Source organism: Antechinus flavipes, chromosome 2, assembly GCF_016432865.1.
Source record: "Antechinus flavipes isolate AdamAnt ecotype Samford, QLD, Australia chromosome 2, AdamAnt_v2, whole genome shotgun sequence".
Taxonomy (NCBI): Eukaryota; Metazoa; Chordata; class Mammalia; order Dasyuromorphia; family Dasyuridae; genus Antechinus; species Antechinus flavipes.
The window spans coordinates 354,663,848-354,682,954 of NC_067399.1; the positions used below are offsets into that span (position 1 = coordinate 354,663,848).

General features: G+C 33.4%; 1 protein-coding gene across 5 annotated transcripts in view; it reads right to left on the minus strand.

The window, feature by feature from the left end:
- Positions 1–4,671: 4,671 nt before the first annotated feature.
- MAP4K5 (mitogen-activated protein kinase kinase kinase kinase 5) overlaps positions 4,672–19,107 on the minus strand; it is a 207,881-nt gene continuing 193,445 nt past the window's right edge. For 4 of the 5 annotated variants that reach the window (XM_051978085.1, XM_051978086.1, XM_051978087.1 and 1 more), the window contains 3 exons: positions 18,062–18,132; positions 11,673–11,728; positions 4,672–6,066 (listed from right to left, as the gene is read on the minus strand). In XM_051978085.1, the coding sequence (XP_051834045.1) occupies positions 5,979–6,066; positions 11,673–11,728; positions 18,062–18,132 (215 nt within the window). In that variant the 3' untranslated portion in view covers positions 4,672–5,978. The remainder of the gene's footprint in view (positions 6,067–11,672; positions 11,729–18,061; positions 18,133–19,107) is intronic. The other variant, XM_051978089.1, reaches the window with a different exon arrangement.

The following is a 19,107-nucleotide window of genomic DNA, read 5'->3' on the forward strand; positions in this document are numbered from 1 at the left end:
CAATTCCTAGTTTAAAATAAACATGTGACAAATTCACAATGGCCACTTTATTTGCCAAAAGGTAGGTTTATTTAGAAGAGATTATAGACAAAATGAAGAGGCAAAATAGGTGGCAAGAGTGGCAAATATGAAATAGATCCGGGAGAGCAATAGGATTATCATGATCAAAGAAAGGAGTTTGGAAGAATTTATTAAAGGAATATGCCATGAGGCAGAAATATGTTACTGGCAGATTAAATCCAGAAAGGAAAATCCATAAGGAAAAAGATGACATTAAAGGGAAAACACTGAGAAAAAGAGAGACAGAGAACCTTATAGTGGGACTTAGCAAAGATCTTCATCGTGGGTATATCTTTTATAGGGCAAACACAATCTTGTGGGTTTCTCAGGGGAAGTACCAGGAAAAATTTGGTAGCTCAGAGGGAGGGATCAGGATATGAATGGAAGGCACCTGGCAGAGGATGTCCCAGAATTGTCTAAAGATATGCTAATGTCTTAAAGAGTGTTTAAAGATTACCACAGATTTGAGGAACAGACAATGGAGACTGATCAAGAGTTTCATTCTTACAAATCACTATATAAACAGGATAAACTGGGACTTGGTTATGCTTGATAATAGCCAGATAGTCTTCCTGACAAAGAGAATAAACTTAAAGTCCATTATCACCCTGAAAGTATAATTTTCTCTCAGAAGTCCTTAATACCCTAAGATTAAACCCATGGAAAGTTCTATTGTTAGAGAACATCCCCACTCCTATCCCATCCCCAAGAATGTTCTTCAATGAGCTCTCTTCTCATCATTGGGTTAGAATGTCCCTTTTCAGTCTCTTTACCTCATTCTCCCTCATCTTACTCTGAGATTATAGGACTTACTTTTTCCTTCATTGTTTTTTACCTTTATCTTTAGTCCACACCACTGGAAACCATGGGATTCAGTGACCTATTTTTATTTCATATTTGTCTTTTTCTGTATAGTGATTCAGTGATAGAAATATCCCTGACAACATCCATACAGAAACAGGTATGTAAGTGATTTTGGCCAGTGATGTCGACTGAAAAGCTTTCCAGACAGGTTGTGTGGAGTGCAATGCAGTACTTGTTTTCAATGCAGTATGTTTCCTTAATAGGTGTCTATTAGGAATTAAGGAGTACACAGAGGTTCTCATTATGACCAGATACTTCCTCCTCAGCAGGAAACCACCTCAGAGTAATCACTGAGAAAGGTAACAAATCAAACCATATACAAATGCCTTTTTTCTTAAAAAAGTTTGAGTCAGCTTATGAGGAATCTGAAACTTTTAAATGCTCAATTATACTAAAAAAAACCCAATGAATTTGCCACCATGGCACATGTCTCACTACCTTGGTCTTCAGTCACTTATTTACATAATTGAAAAGGAATCTGAGAAATGTAAATATGTAGTTACAAAAAATTGGGGATAGAGTGGGAGAAGAGCATTCACTGAGGTCTGAACCAGCATCAAACAGAGGAGATTCATCTACCTAAAAGGGACACACTCAGAATTCTAAATAGAATTGGTGAATTTTTGCCAATTCTTGGCTAAAGTTTTTTTTTTTTAAAGCGCTAAAGGCCGTTTTGGAAAACAAGATAGTACTTCATTGAAGAGAGCAAAGCATTGTTGATACCCTAGTAATAATCACAAAGTTAACATCCAATTGAGCTTGGAGTTAGGAGGTATCTTTAGAAGTTCACGGAAAAATCAGCTCAGGGAGTCAAATGGATCAACCCATTCAACAATCTGCCCAGTTCAACTTGTAATAGAGATGTCATCACTGGAAAAGACAAAGTCCAGCTGATGGGAAACCAGGCCAACTTATCCACCATTGACACAACCCATCACAATTAATTTCATTAATACTCCTTGGGTAAAGGGAACATGCAGGTCTTGCAAGTCATGAGTAATGAGTTGCCAAGGCCATTAATCTTTCCTACATATGGATTATTATTATACTATACAAGTTTCTGCCTATTATACCTACATGGACCCTGTCTATATATCTGTGGAAGAGCCTCAACCAAGTTTCTTTTTAAAAAAATGCTTTGTAACTAACTTAAACCATTTGAAAAAACATCCTTTTAAAATACTAATAGAATCTACTGGATGTTTGGGAATTGACTCGAGAGGGCCTCATGAGTCAGTGATAGTAAGAGTTATCCACAGGGTTATTCCTGGAACCTGATGTTAACAGTTGCCCCGTTGAAAACCCAACCAACCAGAGTTCAAATTGGGGCTATGAAAGCAAAGGGAATACTATACAAACTTCAGCTAATTTCCTTTCTCTTCCCAATATGATCCTGCAGGATTATTTAGAAGGCCCTGGAACTTAGATGAATGTCTTTAACTTAAACATACAGTAAGCAAAAGAGTTTGACATGGGAAAAAAAGCATTGTAGTAGTATTAGCAGAACTGAGTTTGAGACATCATTTATCTGGTCTATTAAAAGTTTCAGCCTCATTGATAAAGTGGGGATAAAATTACCAAAGAATGTTACAGCTGGAGAAAACTTTAAAGATCATCAAATTCAACCCTTATTTCAGTTGGCCAGGCAATACGCATTTACTGAGTGCCTTGTTAAATACTGGAAAAACAAAGAAAAGCAAAAACAGTTCCCAAATTTAAGGAGCTAACATTTTAATGAGAACAAAAAACATGAACACAACTAGGTACTGTTGTAGTAGTAAGTAAGTGAAAGTTAACATTAGAGGGGAAGGCACTAGCAATAGCAGGGATCAGGACTCCTCATAAAACATGAGATCTGAGATATTTTGAAGGAATCCAGAAAAGTTATGAAGCAGAAATGAGGGGAGGAAGGTGAGGAGAAGGAAAATTTCAAAGATGCATAGATACAAATGTCCTCCATTCTTAAAAAGAAAAAAATCTTCACTAGATACCACTACTCCTTTGAACTCTTTTCTTCTCCCTTTTCCAAAAAAATTCATAGAAAAGTTACCTATTCTTGTGGCCCCTCCTCACCTTTTCTGGTTTCTGACTTCACTGAAATTATTCTCCAAAACTTCCAATTATTTCTTAATTCCTAAACATGACAGTTTTTCTCCCATCTCATTAAGCTTGTCTTTGACAGGGAATGAATGGGATGGAGTGGATGAGGTTCCTGGCTGTTTCAACATCTTTGGTCAATTACTTCTTTGTAATATCATTCCCGTGGAATCTTCTGATAAGGCTAATTCACCAAACATGTTTTTGGTGGAATCAATGAGCAAGATCAGATAGGGGATCTTGTATACCTCTTAAAGTATACAATGCCTCACCCATTTCTGGGCCACAGGATCAGTATATCATGATAGCACTCTTTGGTGCAATTATGATAGTCTTTACTATCAAACTCTGCAATTAGTCTGTTGACCAACTATTAAGTGCAAAACACTGATTAAGTGTTTCTGGAATTGGACTGAAAGATTAGTTACCATATTTCTTGATCAAAATGACCAAAGAAAAGAAATATTTACATCTGGGGTGGAGGTAGGGGGAAGGAAGTTCAAGTAAATGTAAACAACTCCGGCATATTTTTCCAAGAAAAATTTTATAGGCTAATTTAGGTCAAAGGATACCTAGTTTCTTTTAGAAAAATCTTTTTATCACCCTGGCATGGATTCTGTCAATATAAAGTAATTATTAAATAAAATTAAAAAAAAAAAGAGATAGTAAAAGGATATGAACAGATGATTTTCAGATGAACAAATTGAAATTATTTCTAGTCATATGAAAAGGTGCTTTAAATTGCTATTGATCATTGAAATGCAAATTAAGACATCTCTGAGATACCACTACACACCTGTCAGATTGGCTAAGATGACAGGAAAAGATAATGATGAATGTTGGAGGGGATGTGGGAAAACTGGGACACTAATACATAGTTGGTGGAACTGTGAACAGATCTAACCATTCTGGAGAGCAATTTGGAACTACCCTCAAAAAGTTATCAAACTGTACATACCCTTTGACTAGCAGTGTTTCTACTGGGCCTATATCCCAAAGAGATTTTAAAGGAGGGAAAAGGGACCCATATGTGCAAAAATGTTTGTGACAGCCCTTTTTGTAGTGGCAAGAAACTGGAGACTGAATGGATGCCCATTAATGGAGAATGGCTGAATAAATTAGGATTAAAATTTTATGGAATATTATTGTTCTATAAGAAATGACCAGCAGGATAATTTCAGAAAGGCCTGGAGAGATTGATTCTAAGTGAAATGAGCAGAACCAGGAGATCATTCTTTACAGTAACTATAAGACTATACAACATTCAATTCTGATGAATGTGGCTCTCTTCAACAATGAGATGATTCAAATCAGTTCCAATTGTTTAGTGATGAAGAGAGCCATCTACACCCAGAGAGGACTGTGGGAACAGAATGTGGTTCATAACATAGCATTTTCACTCCTTTTGCTGTTGCTTGCTTGCATTTTGTTTCTTTCTTTTTTTTTTTTTTTACTGGTTTGATTTGATTTTTCTTGTGCAGCACAATAATTATATAAATACATATGCATACATTTGATTTAACATATATTTCTGCCATGTTTAGCATATGTTGGACTTCTTGCCATCTAGGAGAGAGTGTGGGGGAAGGGAGGGAAAACTGGAACATAAGGTTTTTGCAAGGGCTAATGTTGAAGAATTGTCCATGCATATGTTTTGAAAAATAAAAAGCTTTAATAAAAAAACTTTTTAAAAAATATGATATGTAACAGTATCAATGCCAAGTAAATTAATGCAGACAACTAGAACCAATATAACTTTAATTTGACATAATAAGATGGTAGAGGGAAAATTTTTTTTTAAAAGAATGACTAAGTTTAATTAGTTTTAGAATACTAATTCTCACAATTGTATTTCTGCTAGCCCAGAAGGAATTATCTTTGACTTGAAGGCATTTTTTCTTCTTTACCTTACCCCACGTGAATAACCACGAATAAATGAAAAACTCAAGATACATGTATAATTACTTTATAGGTATTTCTTCTGGCATAGTATAAAATATGTGTCATAAATAGTTAAATACTTTTCCTCCTACATATGGAATGGTTAGATGTGCACAAAGATTAATGTTTCATGAGTTATTATCAATAATATAAAAAGGAATACTACTCTTCTTGTTAAGAAGCCACTTTCATGATACAGTCACACACAGATATACATGCTCTTTTCTTATATTGCAATCATTATCATCATATTGCTATATACACCTCACATTATTAGTTTGATGTATGAAGCTCCCTTTTAAGGCAATCTGTATGAAATTATATTACAAAATCGGTTTTGTTGTATAAAATTTCAATTAAACAGGAAAAAACCAACAAACTGACATATGACCCATAACTCCTAAGAAAGCACTAAACCTAGAGGAAAAAACCCTTTCTTTATACAACTATAAAAAATTTTAAGCTGCTTTGCAACTATCCTTTACTAAAAGTTAGATACATTACACCATTCTAGCAGCAGATTAATAAATACGAATTAAATATTCTATTTTACAAAAAACATTTAGAATGGTTGATGTAAAAGTAAAGAGACTAGGGGACAGACAATTCTTACAAAGTCATATATGTTATGAAAGAATAAGACCACATTCAGATGAAAGACTTGTTACTGCTAACACCACTCTAGAGACAATTATGTGAGTTGTTTTAAAATAATATGGTACCCTGGTTGCAAATATTATTATTTTTTAAAAACTGAGCTTCCAGGAACTAAGAAAAAGACTATTTGTTTCATAGCTTTTATTAAGCAAACTTTATATAACCACCACATAGTGGCAAGAGATATATAATAGCTGTTTCCAGCTATAGAAAAGTATTGAATCCTACACTAACATACAAATCATTGAGATGTAACCTACAAAAAAAAAGAAAGAAATATTTCAATTTGTATTTCATTTTCTTGAAGGCATTTTTCATAGAGACCATTTTCATTTTCTTGGCATTTCTGTGGGTGCTGCTCAGTAACTATTTTCATGGCCAGCCAAAATGTAGAGATTGCTGTGTGCTGTAGGATTTTCTGTTGGCCTACTTTCCAAAACGACAACCCTGCAATTAAACCAAACCAAAACAAAAGGACTGTTTAGAAGGAAAAGTACACATTGCACACTGCACTAGAATTTCATTTCACAGTTCACATTCTCATAAGATTACACAAAGAACACAGAAGTGGAATTATGTTTGGCTTTAAATTCAATTCCTGAAAAATCTAAAAATTCTTCATAAAGGTTCTCACCTTAAAGAACCAGAAATCTTTATTATATGGAATAGCTCTGGGAGGGACAAAGGAGGTTAGGTATGAAGGGGCAATTTTAGGCACTGCAAAACCAAAATATGTCAACAAAAATTTTCTTTAAAAAACCAAAAATAAGAGTTTATTCATTCTTAAATAGAAAACTATTATTTTATATTTGTTTTTGAAATTTGAGTTCTAGGTTCTCTCCCTCACCCCAACCCAAAGTTATGAAACTATATGTGAAGTTACGCAAAAAATTTACATAAAAGTCATGTTGTGAAAGAAAACACAGATTTCTCATCCTAATGAAAAGCAAAACAAAATTTAAAAAAGAGTAAGAAAAACACAAGTCTATATTCAGACACAACTCAGTTCCTTCTCAGGATATGAATAGGATTTTTCATCGGAAATCCTTCAGAGTAGTCATTAATCACTGCACTGCTGAGAATAGCAAAGTCATTTATATCTGGTTATCCCAGAAGACTACTATTGTAGACAGTACATTTCACTTTGCTTGAGTTCATAGAGGATTTTCCAGGTTCTCTCCCGCCCTCCCCTCCCCCCGGCCCCGAAAGCATCCTGCTTATCACTTCCCATAGAACAATATTCCATCACAAACACATACCATACTTTACTGAGTCATTCCCCAATTGACTGATGGGCATCCCCTCAATTTCCAATTTTTTGCCCTGAGAAAAGAGCTGCTATAATTTTTATACCTATAAGTCATCCCCCCCCCCTTTTTTTTTTTTAACTTTTTTGGAATTCATGCCTAGTATTGATATTGTTAGATCAAAAATTATGCATGAATTTATAGCTCTTCGGGCATACATTCTTTAACAGAAACAGAAATGCCTAGCTAGGAGAATGAGTGAAAGAAGCCCAATTCATCCCAAGAGATCTACTTGGACTAGTTCTGAAGGTAGTGAGAAAACAGTAGCATCATCACCTTTCTCTCTAGGGCATATGTAAGCCGTATCAATTATGGACCATAACAGAATAGCTTGAGGAAGAGGTTTAAGAAATATGGAAGATTAAATCTGACCATCACTGAAATTATAACATGAAACAAAACACAATTCACATTTAAATAGATAAACTTTACCTCTGCCTAACACTCTCTCCAGGAGAGGCTGCTTTTCTTCTTCTATCACAATAAAAGGGGACCTAGATAACTGGGCAAACTTCTGGCTCCTTTAGGGATCCTTTTGGACTACAGTTCCTTCTGGTGCCACTACTTTCATGTGTTCTCATTAAATTCCCTCTATTCTTTGAGCACCCTAGTCGTGATCCCTGTAATTATTCATTACTAGCTTCTGAGTCAGTATTTCCCTTACTCAAATGCCTGGCTTTCTTCAGTACTTGGCTCAGTATTTCTTTCCATTTTAAAATCCTATTCTCATACTGGAAAATTTCAATATTCCTGTTGACATGTCCGCTGGATGCCTCAGATTTGAGTCATCAACCTGCTTAATTCCCATGATCTTTATTGTTTCAAGGAATTCACATCTTTGATCTCACCATCATAGTAACTATCTATCTTACTTCTATGCGCTTAAATTGTAAAATTCCATTCTCTGCTCATAATCTGCTGCCCTCCCATTTCTCCCTTTGTCTTATTCTCCCTATATTTGTTCATAATTATCATTACCTGGTGTTGGCCTATTCTATCATCTTTGCTCTGGCTACACACTGTACTTTCTACAGGTTTGTTTTCCCTTATTTTGACTTTTGCTGTTCTTTCAGGTATCCCAGTTTACATTTTCCTCTGTGCTGTTTTACAAATGAACTTGTATGCTAAAATGGGGTTGCTACTGGTTATCAGGTTTCTTTGGTTGGCAAGCAGATTACATTTGCAAGGATTTTTAGGCTTTTTTAGTCTTCTCATTGTGGCCTTCCAAAGAACTAGATTTGGGGAGTAAGATGTGACCTCAGAGACCATCTAGTTCTATTCATACACAAAAGGAATTTCCACTGTAATATATCTGACAAATCTGATATCTGCTTCAAATCTAAGAAGGGAGAACCTATCACCTCTCAAGGAAAGCAATAGGCATTTTGGGATCTATGTTCTTCTTTGCAGTTTCCATCCATCGCTCTGATTTTTGACTTCCAGAGCCAAATAGAACAAGTCTAATTACTTCTCTAGTAAACAGCCCTTGAAATATTTGAAGATAGTTAAAGGCCTCACAAGGATTATGTGACATGGACTCAGGGACCTGGTTGCCTTCCTCTGGACATGCTCCAAGTTAGCAGAATTGAATATAACATTCCAGATAGAGCTAATAAGAGCAGAGTAAATGGAATTATTGTTTGTATACTCCTGGAAGCTATATCCCACTCAATGTAGCTCAAGATTATAATAGCTTTTTTTGACTAGGACATTATATTACTTACTCATATGCAGTTTGCAGTCTACTAGCCCCATCCCCAACATCTTTTCAGAACAAATGCTGCCTACTTTTACCTTTCGTTTGGTGAAGCTGAACTTTTAGTACCCCAATGCAAAACTTTCCATGTATCTCTACTGAATTTCATTTTATTAAACTTAACCCAATGTAGCTTGTAAAAAATTTTTTTGGATTTTGACTCTGCCATTTGATGTGCTGGAAACACACCTTCCAGTTCCCAAATGATTCTGTCATCTGTAAGTTTGATGAGCAATGATCTATGGTTTATCGAAGACACTGATAAAAATGTTAACTATTCCAAAGCTCAGCACACATCTCTGGGCACTCCTCTGGAGACACTTTGCTAGGCTGATATTGAACCTTTCACAATTATACTTTGAGTTCTAAACCATCCATTTTTTATCTTGTTATTGTTTTTGGTGAGGCAATCAGAATAAAGTGACTTGCCTAAGGCTGAATTTGAATTCAGGTTTTCCCAACTCCAGGGATAGTGCTCTATTCATTGTACCACTCAGATGCCCCTGAACTATCTGATATAACAAATGTCCAATCCAAATCTCTCCATCTTCTCCATAAGAATAGTATAAGATAACTTTGCAAATTTCTCTAAGAAATACTAATGACAGTTAATGTTTTTATTCTTATCCAATTCTTACTTTTAAGAATCAACCTCTTATTTAAAAAAGATGACTTGGCATTGTTGTAACTGCATGAAATAATGTCTTTTCTTCTTTATCCTTTCTTCTAACTTTTAAAAAAAAATTTTAATAGCTTTTTATTTACAAGTTATATGTATGGGTAATTTTACAACATTGACAACTGCTGAACCTTTTGTTCCAATTTTTCCCCCTCTTTCTTCTAACTTCATGATAATTTTTAGCTTAGTCAATGGACTGACTGAACAAAGGAAGCTAATTCTTACATAATTCGCATATCAGTAGCCAGTTATTTCCCATATGATATAGTAAATTTCATTTTTTGTGATGTTGTCTGGTACCTTTTATATTTTGGAAGAAAATATTCATAAAATAGTATGAGCTTCTGAGTAATCAACAAGGTTTGAATATCTTATTTCTTTATCTTAGACCATATTTCGCTATCCTTCCCTGTATCAACTTCACAATGAAATTGAGTATCAAAATTTATGCTGAATAAATATGCAGATCTTGTCATGGTCTTTATTTAATTTCTTTGTCATTCTTTGCAATGGTTACTGGTTAAAAAGTCACATTTATTTTTTATACTTATCCTGAGTATTTTAAGAATGACTACTTTATGTAAAGATTTTTCTTATTGCTTAGGGAAACACAGTGAATCCTTATATTCTCTACCATTTATAATCTGTGTGATTGTGTGCAAATTATTTTAACTTTATGGGGCTCAGTTTCCTCATCTGTTAAAATAGAGATGATGACAAGATAATCTCTTAATGTTCTGACTACGTTTACATCTTTCTCATGAACTCCTTCATTTGCCTAAAAGAGAAAAATCTGTGGGCCATCCATTTAGTTGTACCTTTTACATTTTCTAATTTCATGTTAATACTGATGTGGTTTATTTTTTATAAGATCTATTAATTTACTGGTTTTTCAGAAAAGATTTCATAGTTAAGGTACCAATAATTAAACTTTTATGTACAAACTGTCCAAAAATAGTGTACCCCTTTTCTTCATGACTGTCACTTCAAGAATACAAGGGAGTGGATGAGATTGAGTATTATTTTTTATTTTCTTTTGTACCTTTGCCCCCAAATATATCATCAGGTAAACCTGCTTATTTTGATCTCTATATTTAATCTTTTAATCCTTAGACAATCTATTATTGGGACTAGCAACATAAGAATTTAAATTGAAAATCACTCAATGAGCAATGCTAAGATAGATAATGGGTATAAATTTGCTCTAATAAAATACAGCATATGACTTTTATGGGAGAAGTAGTGTAAAAGCATTTCAGGACTATTTATAACTAGAAGAAATATACTGGTTTTGTATCATGTATCAAAAAATGAGATTATATTGAGGGCAGCTACGTGGCACAGTGGATAAAACATCACCCCTGAAGTCAGGATGACCTGAGTTCAAATCTGGTCTCAGACACTTAACACTTTCCTAGCTGTGTGACCCTGGGCAAGTCACTTAAACCCAATTGCCTCAGCAAAAAAGAGAGAGAGAGAGAGAGAGAGAGAGAGAATATAGATGATACCCCAAGATAGTAAATGATCAAGAGATAGTTCTGTAGTTATGTTAAATAAATTTCTTATAACATTTATGGAAATAACCTAGATTAAAATTCACATGAGATGGCATGAAGGAAGAAGGGATAAGCAACTGGCTGTCAATTGCATCAGAATATGAAATTTTAACTAAAGGAAAAACCTGTATTTTTTTTTTAAATTACATTAAGAGTCAGATGACATTAAACCAAGGGCCTGTACAAAGGTTTTTTTTTTTTTTTCTTTTTACTGATTGTACTTGGTCAATAAATATTATATCCTACATGGAATAGGTTACTTTTATGGCAGGCAAGCAAGAAAGAATGGATATTTTGTTTTCCATGTAGTCTAGTCTGAGAGAAGGGAAAGAATTTTGGTGAATGGTACATTTTTGGATGTATCTTTAATTTTCTTCACAAAGAGAACTAAGTTTCCTTAAAGTAGACTGAGAAAACAAAGAATACGCTATTCCTTTTCATGGATGAATAAATGCTGAAAATTCAAGCTGAATTTTAAAATAACTGTTAGAAAACAATCTGAAATATTTTAGAGCAATTAAAGTGTCTGATATTCTTCAAAGCAAAGATATGTGCCTTAATTTTAACTTTGAACCAACATGATTAACATTCTTTAGAAATAGCTATATTAGTTACACCACTAAGAGATCTCTAAATTGACTGATTAAATCAACAAGAAAATTAGAAATTTCCTGAAATAGCTGAGTATATATCATGGATTCTGTTTTTAGCATTTACAATCCTTTAATTTTTTAAAAAAATTAACTAGTTATTACCTGTCAGAGCCTAGCAAACGGAAAACTCTAGTTTCATCTGAGATCTCCTGGGTAACCTAAAAAACATTAATAATGATAAATTAAATAGCATGTCAAATCACAAATATAAAATTTCTTCTCATATAGCATAAAATACAGTAAATACATTTTCACAACAATATTTATTTATTTAAGGCGGTAACCATTCTTTCAAATCTATCAGCATTTACGAAGAGCCCAGTTAGGGGCTGTGAGAAATAGAAGACATACATAAGATGTGATCTCTGCTCTCAAGAAGTTTACAGTCTTATTGGAGAGAGAAGAGGAACAAAACAATTAGCAATGAATACAGAAACATATACCGAGTTTTGTAGAGCATATTAAGCAGATCAGAAAAGTAGAAACCATCAATTCTACATATGTATTCTTTCTTACACTTTTTAAAGAATATGTCCCATTAACAACCCTCTTATAGTTTCATTCATTTCTGCGCTTCTTTCTGGCCCAAAACATCTTCTTGTAAGATTAGATCAACTCTAATTAGTTAGCAGTTTGTAAAGATTCCAACATATAACCATATTCAAATACCCTCCAAACAACAAACAATCACCCTATGCAGCTACTGTCCCATTTTCCTGCTTTCACTGTTAAAACTTCAAAAGATCTGTCTATATTATATCCAATTCTTGATTATTTCACTTTCTTTGTGGCTTTAAAATGTGTCAAAATTTCCATTTTTTTTTTGAGGGGAGAGACAAGGCAATTAGGATTAAGTAATGTACCCAAGGTTACACTGTATGTCAATTGTCTGAGGTCAAATTTGGACTCGGGTCCTCTTGCTCATTACTCTCCTATCATTATGCTGCCAAACTGTCCTGTTTTAGATTTGTTTTTTCCTTTATGGCAAAGCAGTTGGGGTTAAGTGACTGGCCAGGGCTCACATAGTAGGTTTCATATATGTATGCTTTGGGAAACGTGCCACCTTCCTTCCTGTTTGTGATGCGCCCAGAACAGAGATTTCTTAGTTTTATTAATGAAACCTTAATTCCTAACTTCTTTTCTAGTTCATAGCTCTCCAATAGTTCCTACAGATCTTCAACTTTGACTTTTGTCATCTTTTATCATTGTTTATAATTTAAGGTAACAATTGTTTTAACTGGCATTTATTTTACTATTAAAATTTAGAGCACCCTTACCTGATTATTTTTAAAAGTTAGTTACTTTTTTGAGAACCACTTGTCCATATCCTGTTTTCATTTATACTTGAGAGAATGGCTCATGGTGACATATTTGTGTCAATTCCCTTTATGTCTTAGAGATCAGACTTACACATATGAGGCAAAGAATATTATCCCCAATCAACTTTTATCCCCTTTTAACCCTACCTAGTTGCACTGATTTTTGGGGAGGTGTGCAAGTCTTTCAAATTCATGTAATTTAAGTTATTTATTTCATTTTGCATTAAAAATCCCCACTACACTAAGCTGCTTTTCAAATTTGCTTTCTAAAGCTATTTAAGTACTGAAAACCTGGCATCTTGGTGACAAAATCTTTGGTCATAGCAACTTAGGAAATATATCAAAATATAAAATAGCTTCTGTCTTCTGAAAAGACTGTAGTAGAATGGCAGTAAAGATAGAAGAATATAGCAAGAATCATTTATATCATCTATAAACTTTTATGTGGTTATTTGTACTATAAAATGTGAGCCTCTTGGTCAATAATCTAGACAAACTGGACATACTACTATAGAAACTAAATCATAACACTTGTCGAGTTTGCTATAAAAGAAACTAGAATAAAGAAGGAAGTTTCATGTGAATGGAAGGATAGTTCACAGATACTTTATGCAGGGGAAAAGTAATTGGTGAATTGGCAAAATATAAAGCACATAATTTCATGAAATACCTAGCAATTTTATATTACAGTGCTCAAGTATGTGGCTTGATGTACTAACATAAAAGTCCAAAATCTTGAACTTAAAAAAACAAACAAACAAACAAAAAAAAAACCTCAAACAAAAACTGAACTCATTTCTATATAAACAAACACATACATACAAATTGCCCAGGAAACTGTGACTATTTCATACTGTTTGCTTTTTTTTTTTCTTAAGCAAAATAAATTCTAAGTGTTACTTTTTGGTTTTGTTTTATTTTTAGTTCTTTTCAAGTCAGTCAACAAGCTTTTATTAAATGCTTAATACATCCTAAGCATTGTCCTCAGTGCTGGGGATATAAAGAGAGGCACAAGCAATTCCTGCTTTCATGAAGTTCACAGTTTTATTGGGGAGTTATATATAAACAACTATGTATATGCAAGATATAATGGGGTAAATTGATGATAATTTCAGAAGAAAGGTTCTAATATTAAGAAAGACCAGGAAAGACTTCTAGCAGAAGCTGAAACTTTTAAAAAGCCAGGGAAGCTAGAAAGCAAAGATAAAGAAGAAAAGCATTCTAGAGATGGGGATCAATCAGTAAAAATTCATGATTAGAATAGAAGTGTCTTATAAGAACAGTAAGGAGGCCAGTATCATGGAATACTGAGTGTGATTTATTTTTATATTTAATCATTTGTCTTTTGTCTGTTTTAGGTAAGAGGTTCATCACCTTCCTCTCATGTTTGTGTGTTCTCTAACATACCCCAATTGTGAGAAATATAAAGTTCCATTATCCTGCTTTGCCCTTTCTACTCTACTATATTCCTTTTCCCATTTTAACATCCTAAAGAAAAGAATTAATCTACCCACAATTGTTTTGATTTCCTTATTTAATCCTTTTTGAATTAATTTTGAAGACATTAAAGAATACTTGTTTCTTCTCATGCTTGAATGTTAGTGATACATTATTATTCTGTTCTAATTGCTTAAAATACATTTACCTGTCTTTTGAAAGTTTTATCTTTCTAGTTCAAAAGTCTTAGTCAGTTCTATTCTTTTCTTTTGTGTGTGTGTGTATAAATTTTTTTCCAGTTACACGTAAAACAATTTTTAACATTTGTTTGTAAAACTTTTGAGTTCCAGATTCTTTACCTTCCTCCCTCTTCATCCCACCCCTTCATTTAAAGGATACAAATTGTGCAAAACATTTCCACAAAAGTCATGTTGTGAAAAGACTTATTCCCTCACTCTCCAAAAAAATAAAAAAAACCTTAAGAAAAATAATTTTTTTAAAAAAAAAAAAAAGGATGCTTCAATTTGTATTCAGACAGTCAGTTATTTCTCTGAGTATGGCTAGTATTTTTCATCTTAAGTCCTTCAGAGTAGTTTTGGATCATTGTACTGCTGAGAATAGCAATTGCTATTTACTTTGTACACAGTACATTTCATTTTGCATTAGCTCATGGAGGACTTTTTAGATTTTTCTAATAGTGTCCTGCTCATCATTTCTTAGAGAATAATGGTTTTTCACCATAATCACATACCACAATTTATTAAGCCCAATTGATGGGAATGCTTCCAATTTCCATCTCTTTGCCCTAAGAAAAGTCAGCTCTGAGCTTTTCATCCAGAATGATTTAAGTACTCTATTCCATTAAAGATCTGGTTTTTGGGGATGGGGAAGTGTGGGGAATATAGGATTACACTCAAATGGTGCTGACCAAGTTATTTAGTAGTAAACCTCTCTGTCTTAAAATACTGTATTTCAAAATTTCTTCTGACTAATAGTGAAGCTGCCAGATTTTGCTTAATCCTGACCATAGTTAGTGCTCAAATTCCTTTGAGAGAAACTTGCAATATTTTTCTATGATGCAGAAATTCTGGAAATTATTTCAGGAGATGAAAGATGGATTTTTTTCTATCTTCTTTAATATTCTTTTGTTGTAGTAGATTTCAACAATTTTATTTATGATTTCTTGAAATAAAAGTGCATAGGTTTTTGAAAAATCATGGTCTGTTTTTGAGTCGTTATTTTTTATATTACGTACTTTATATTCTCTTCGACGTTTTTTTCAGGTTTTTGATTGTTTCACTATTTCTTACTATTTCTTGGAGTAACTAAAGTTTGTTTCATTTATTAATAGTTTTCAGAAAGTCTTATTCCTTGGTAAAGTTTACCATATTCTCTTCCAAGTGATTTATTCTTCTTCACATTATTTTCTAGTGCTTTATTTTTTATTTCTTGCTTCTTTTCTTTAAGGCATTAGTAGACATTGTAGAAAGGCCACCAATTTCTTCTTGAAATTGTTACAGAATTACTGTCTCCTTTTGAGAGATCTCTAGGTTTGCAGTAATTTTTTATAGTGGTTGGCATTTTCTTTGATTCATTTATCTCTCCGTTATTAAAAGTTCCTGAATTGGGCTTTGTGCAAATGCCATTCTCCATCCCTTCTATACTTCTATTAAGGTTTTACTTGGTCTGGGATAGGGTCCTGTGTTTCTCTGTTGACTTCTACTTCTTGGGTTCAGGTCCTTCTGCCTATTTGAAGTTTAAACCACTGGCTTTCAGGACCCTTTCTGGCATCTCACAGCCTCAGAGGTAGGGCATCCTGGTCTAAATGCTGTGGTCTCCTTCTGGCTACTGCTGCTGGTTCTCTAGAACCTCCAAGAGCCTCACCTCATGGAGGCTGCCTTGTGATGCTGCTAGTATTCCTTTTTCTATTGGCTTTGGGCTTCTGATTGATAACTGGAGTAGAAGGAATAATTTATCAATGGATTTCTTTATTTGAGCTCTTATGAATTTTAAGTTTTGTTAAGAGTATAAGGAAAGTCTGAAGCATGTGGAAACTTTTTAAAAAAGTATCTATGAAATTCTATGTGTTACTTTCAAAACTGTCTTTCTAGTCTAGGCTCCTTTCTGTTTTCTGTAGCCAGTCAACAAATATGCACCATGCTTAGTGTTAGGGATACAAAGAAAGGCAAAATATCACATTGCTTGATTATATTTATATGTGATAAGAAAGGGTTGTTTTTTTTATTTGGAAACAGAGAGTGGGGAGAATTAGGAGGGAATAAGGCCTAACAGTGATGCCTCCCATTCCCCCAAAAGAGGAAAAGAAAGCACAATGCCAGAGCAGTTTTTAAAATAATATATAGAACAGAAGATGAAACATTTGGAGAGACAGTCAAGAACAGCTTGGCATATGGGATTTATGATGTATTTTTTAAAAAGTGAACAAGTAGAATGTAGCGAAGATCTGCATTTTCATAAGCAATCTTCTTCCATTAGATCCCATCAATGAGCTTCTCCCGATGATTAACAGTTGATATTAATTGCCAGTCAGACAATTAACTTTTAACTGGTACAAAATATCACCTTAATTCAAGGGCAGAAGTCCATAGAGAGTCTAAGGGAAAGTGGGCTCAAGTTTGGAAGGCATGAGGTATCAAAGAAGATAACTTCTGGTTCTTGGAATTGTGGTCCTTTGGCTCTCCTGATAAGGTCCTTCACGAAATTCCCCTGAAGTACCAAGTGTTGCTTTTTCTTAATCTCCTGAAGCTGCCTTCTCTCACTGTGTCTACTGCTGTTCCAGGGACACTGCTAGGATAGTGATGACAAGATAGATTTTCTGACCCTTCAAAATTCACCTGCTATGATAACTATATAAATATGTATGCATATATTGGATTTAACATATATTTCTACCATGTTTAACATATATTGAACTACTTGCCATATAGGGAAGGATGTGCGAGGAGGAAAGGAGAATTGAACACAAGGTTTTGCAAGGGCTAATGTTGAAGAATTGTCATGTATATGTTTTAAAAAAAATAAAAAACTTTAATAAAAAAAAATCCACATAAAAACCAAAATTCATCCGCTAGTCAAGGAGGGAAACTGAGGGGCTGGAGTTTATATAGCCTTGTATTTCACACCAAATAAATCCTTCTCAGAAGCTTGGATAAAACCATCCTGTCTTCTGGGTTGGTCAGAAACCTGAAACCCGGAATCCAAACTAGCTTGATATTCTATACAGGTTCCAGAGAAAATGACTGGGTCATTGCAAACAATTCCAACAAACTTTCTATGTAGTGTCATTTCCCTTCTTCCAATTCATTCTTTCCAAATTGAGAATGGATTTTTCAAACTTAGTTTAATGGCATCAATTTGTTGACTGAATAAAAGTATTTTCATCTGATAAAGACATCACTTTATTTTACTTTTTATATTTTACATATATATATATATATATATATATATATATATATATATATATATATAAAACTTTATACTTTACACTTTATGTTTATATATCATTTTACTTATATTATTTTAATTGGAGGTAGGATGATTTTGTGATTCAGCTAACTCCTCCACCTCTAAATTTAAATGTATTAGCACAGAGTAGAAATTGAATATACTAAATAAACTCAGATATAGACCTAAGCACAAATGTCCCCAAGGTCTTTTGAATCATAAAAATTTAAAACACTGAAAAATCAATGAAAACAACTGATAGAAACTTACTTCATCAGACTTGAAGCTTTTCCCCTGCATTCCATGTTTCCAGAAAGCTAACACACTGTCTTGAAGGCATACTAAGAAAAAAATAATAAATTTAAACTAAAACCAGTATCTGATGGTTTACTATAAATTTTGTTTGAAACTTTTAATATAAAGAACAAGGAAGTTGCTTTAGTGTCTGGTGTAAAATCTCAGAGTTTATATCATTAATTCCCAACATTTTTGTAGCTAAGTCAATCAATTTTTTGTTTCAGTAATTTGCTGGAAATTGTTTATATGAATTTTCAAAACTATATCCCCTAAATACTCATTTACACTAGAGGAAAGTTATGATGATCTTAAGATCAACATTATTCACATGTTTTATAATCCACAACTAATTCTTTAAAAGGAATAAAACACAGATAAAACATATCTAATAATTAGTTTCCAATAATAGGTAACCAATTAATTAAGTAACCAATAATAGAGATTTGGAATTTGGTAATTAGGGTGTCCAGACAAAAAATTATTATGAAAATTCAAAAAGAAGTAGCAGTAAAGAGAAAGTAAGGTGCTGTTACATAAAATTCTTATAAAAACCCCGCTATTTATAGAAATTAGATACCTTATAATTTAGTTGGGATGAGGAAGTTGTTTTTTTTTTTTTTTTTTAAGAAGAATGCTCTCAGCATGATTTTGCCCAACATTTAAAATAAATTACAAATGATGGATTCATAAAATGCTTTAAAAAACAATGTTTTTATGAGAGGCAATTGTGAATGAGAAGAAGAGCAGATCTGATTCATACTTGCTAATGTGACCCCAGGCAAATCATTTAACCTTTTAGTACCTGGGGCAATTTTCTATTACTGTAAACAACAAGTGTGAAACTGAACTTTTTTTTTATGGGTGTTCCCTTTAATGAAACCATAGGTTTAGTTTAAATAATAATAATGGTAATATTAGTAATATATGAACTGTTACATTTGTTTGTTATTTAGTCATTTTAATTGTCAGACCCCATTTGTGATATTCTTGGCAGATATTGGGATGATTTGTCATTTCCT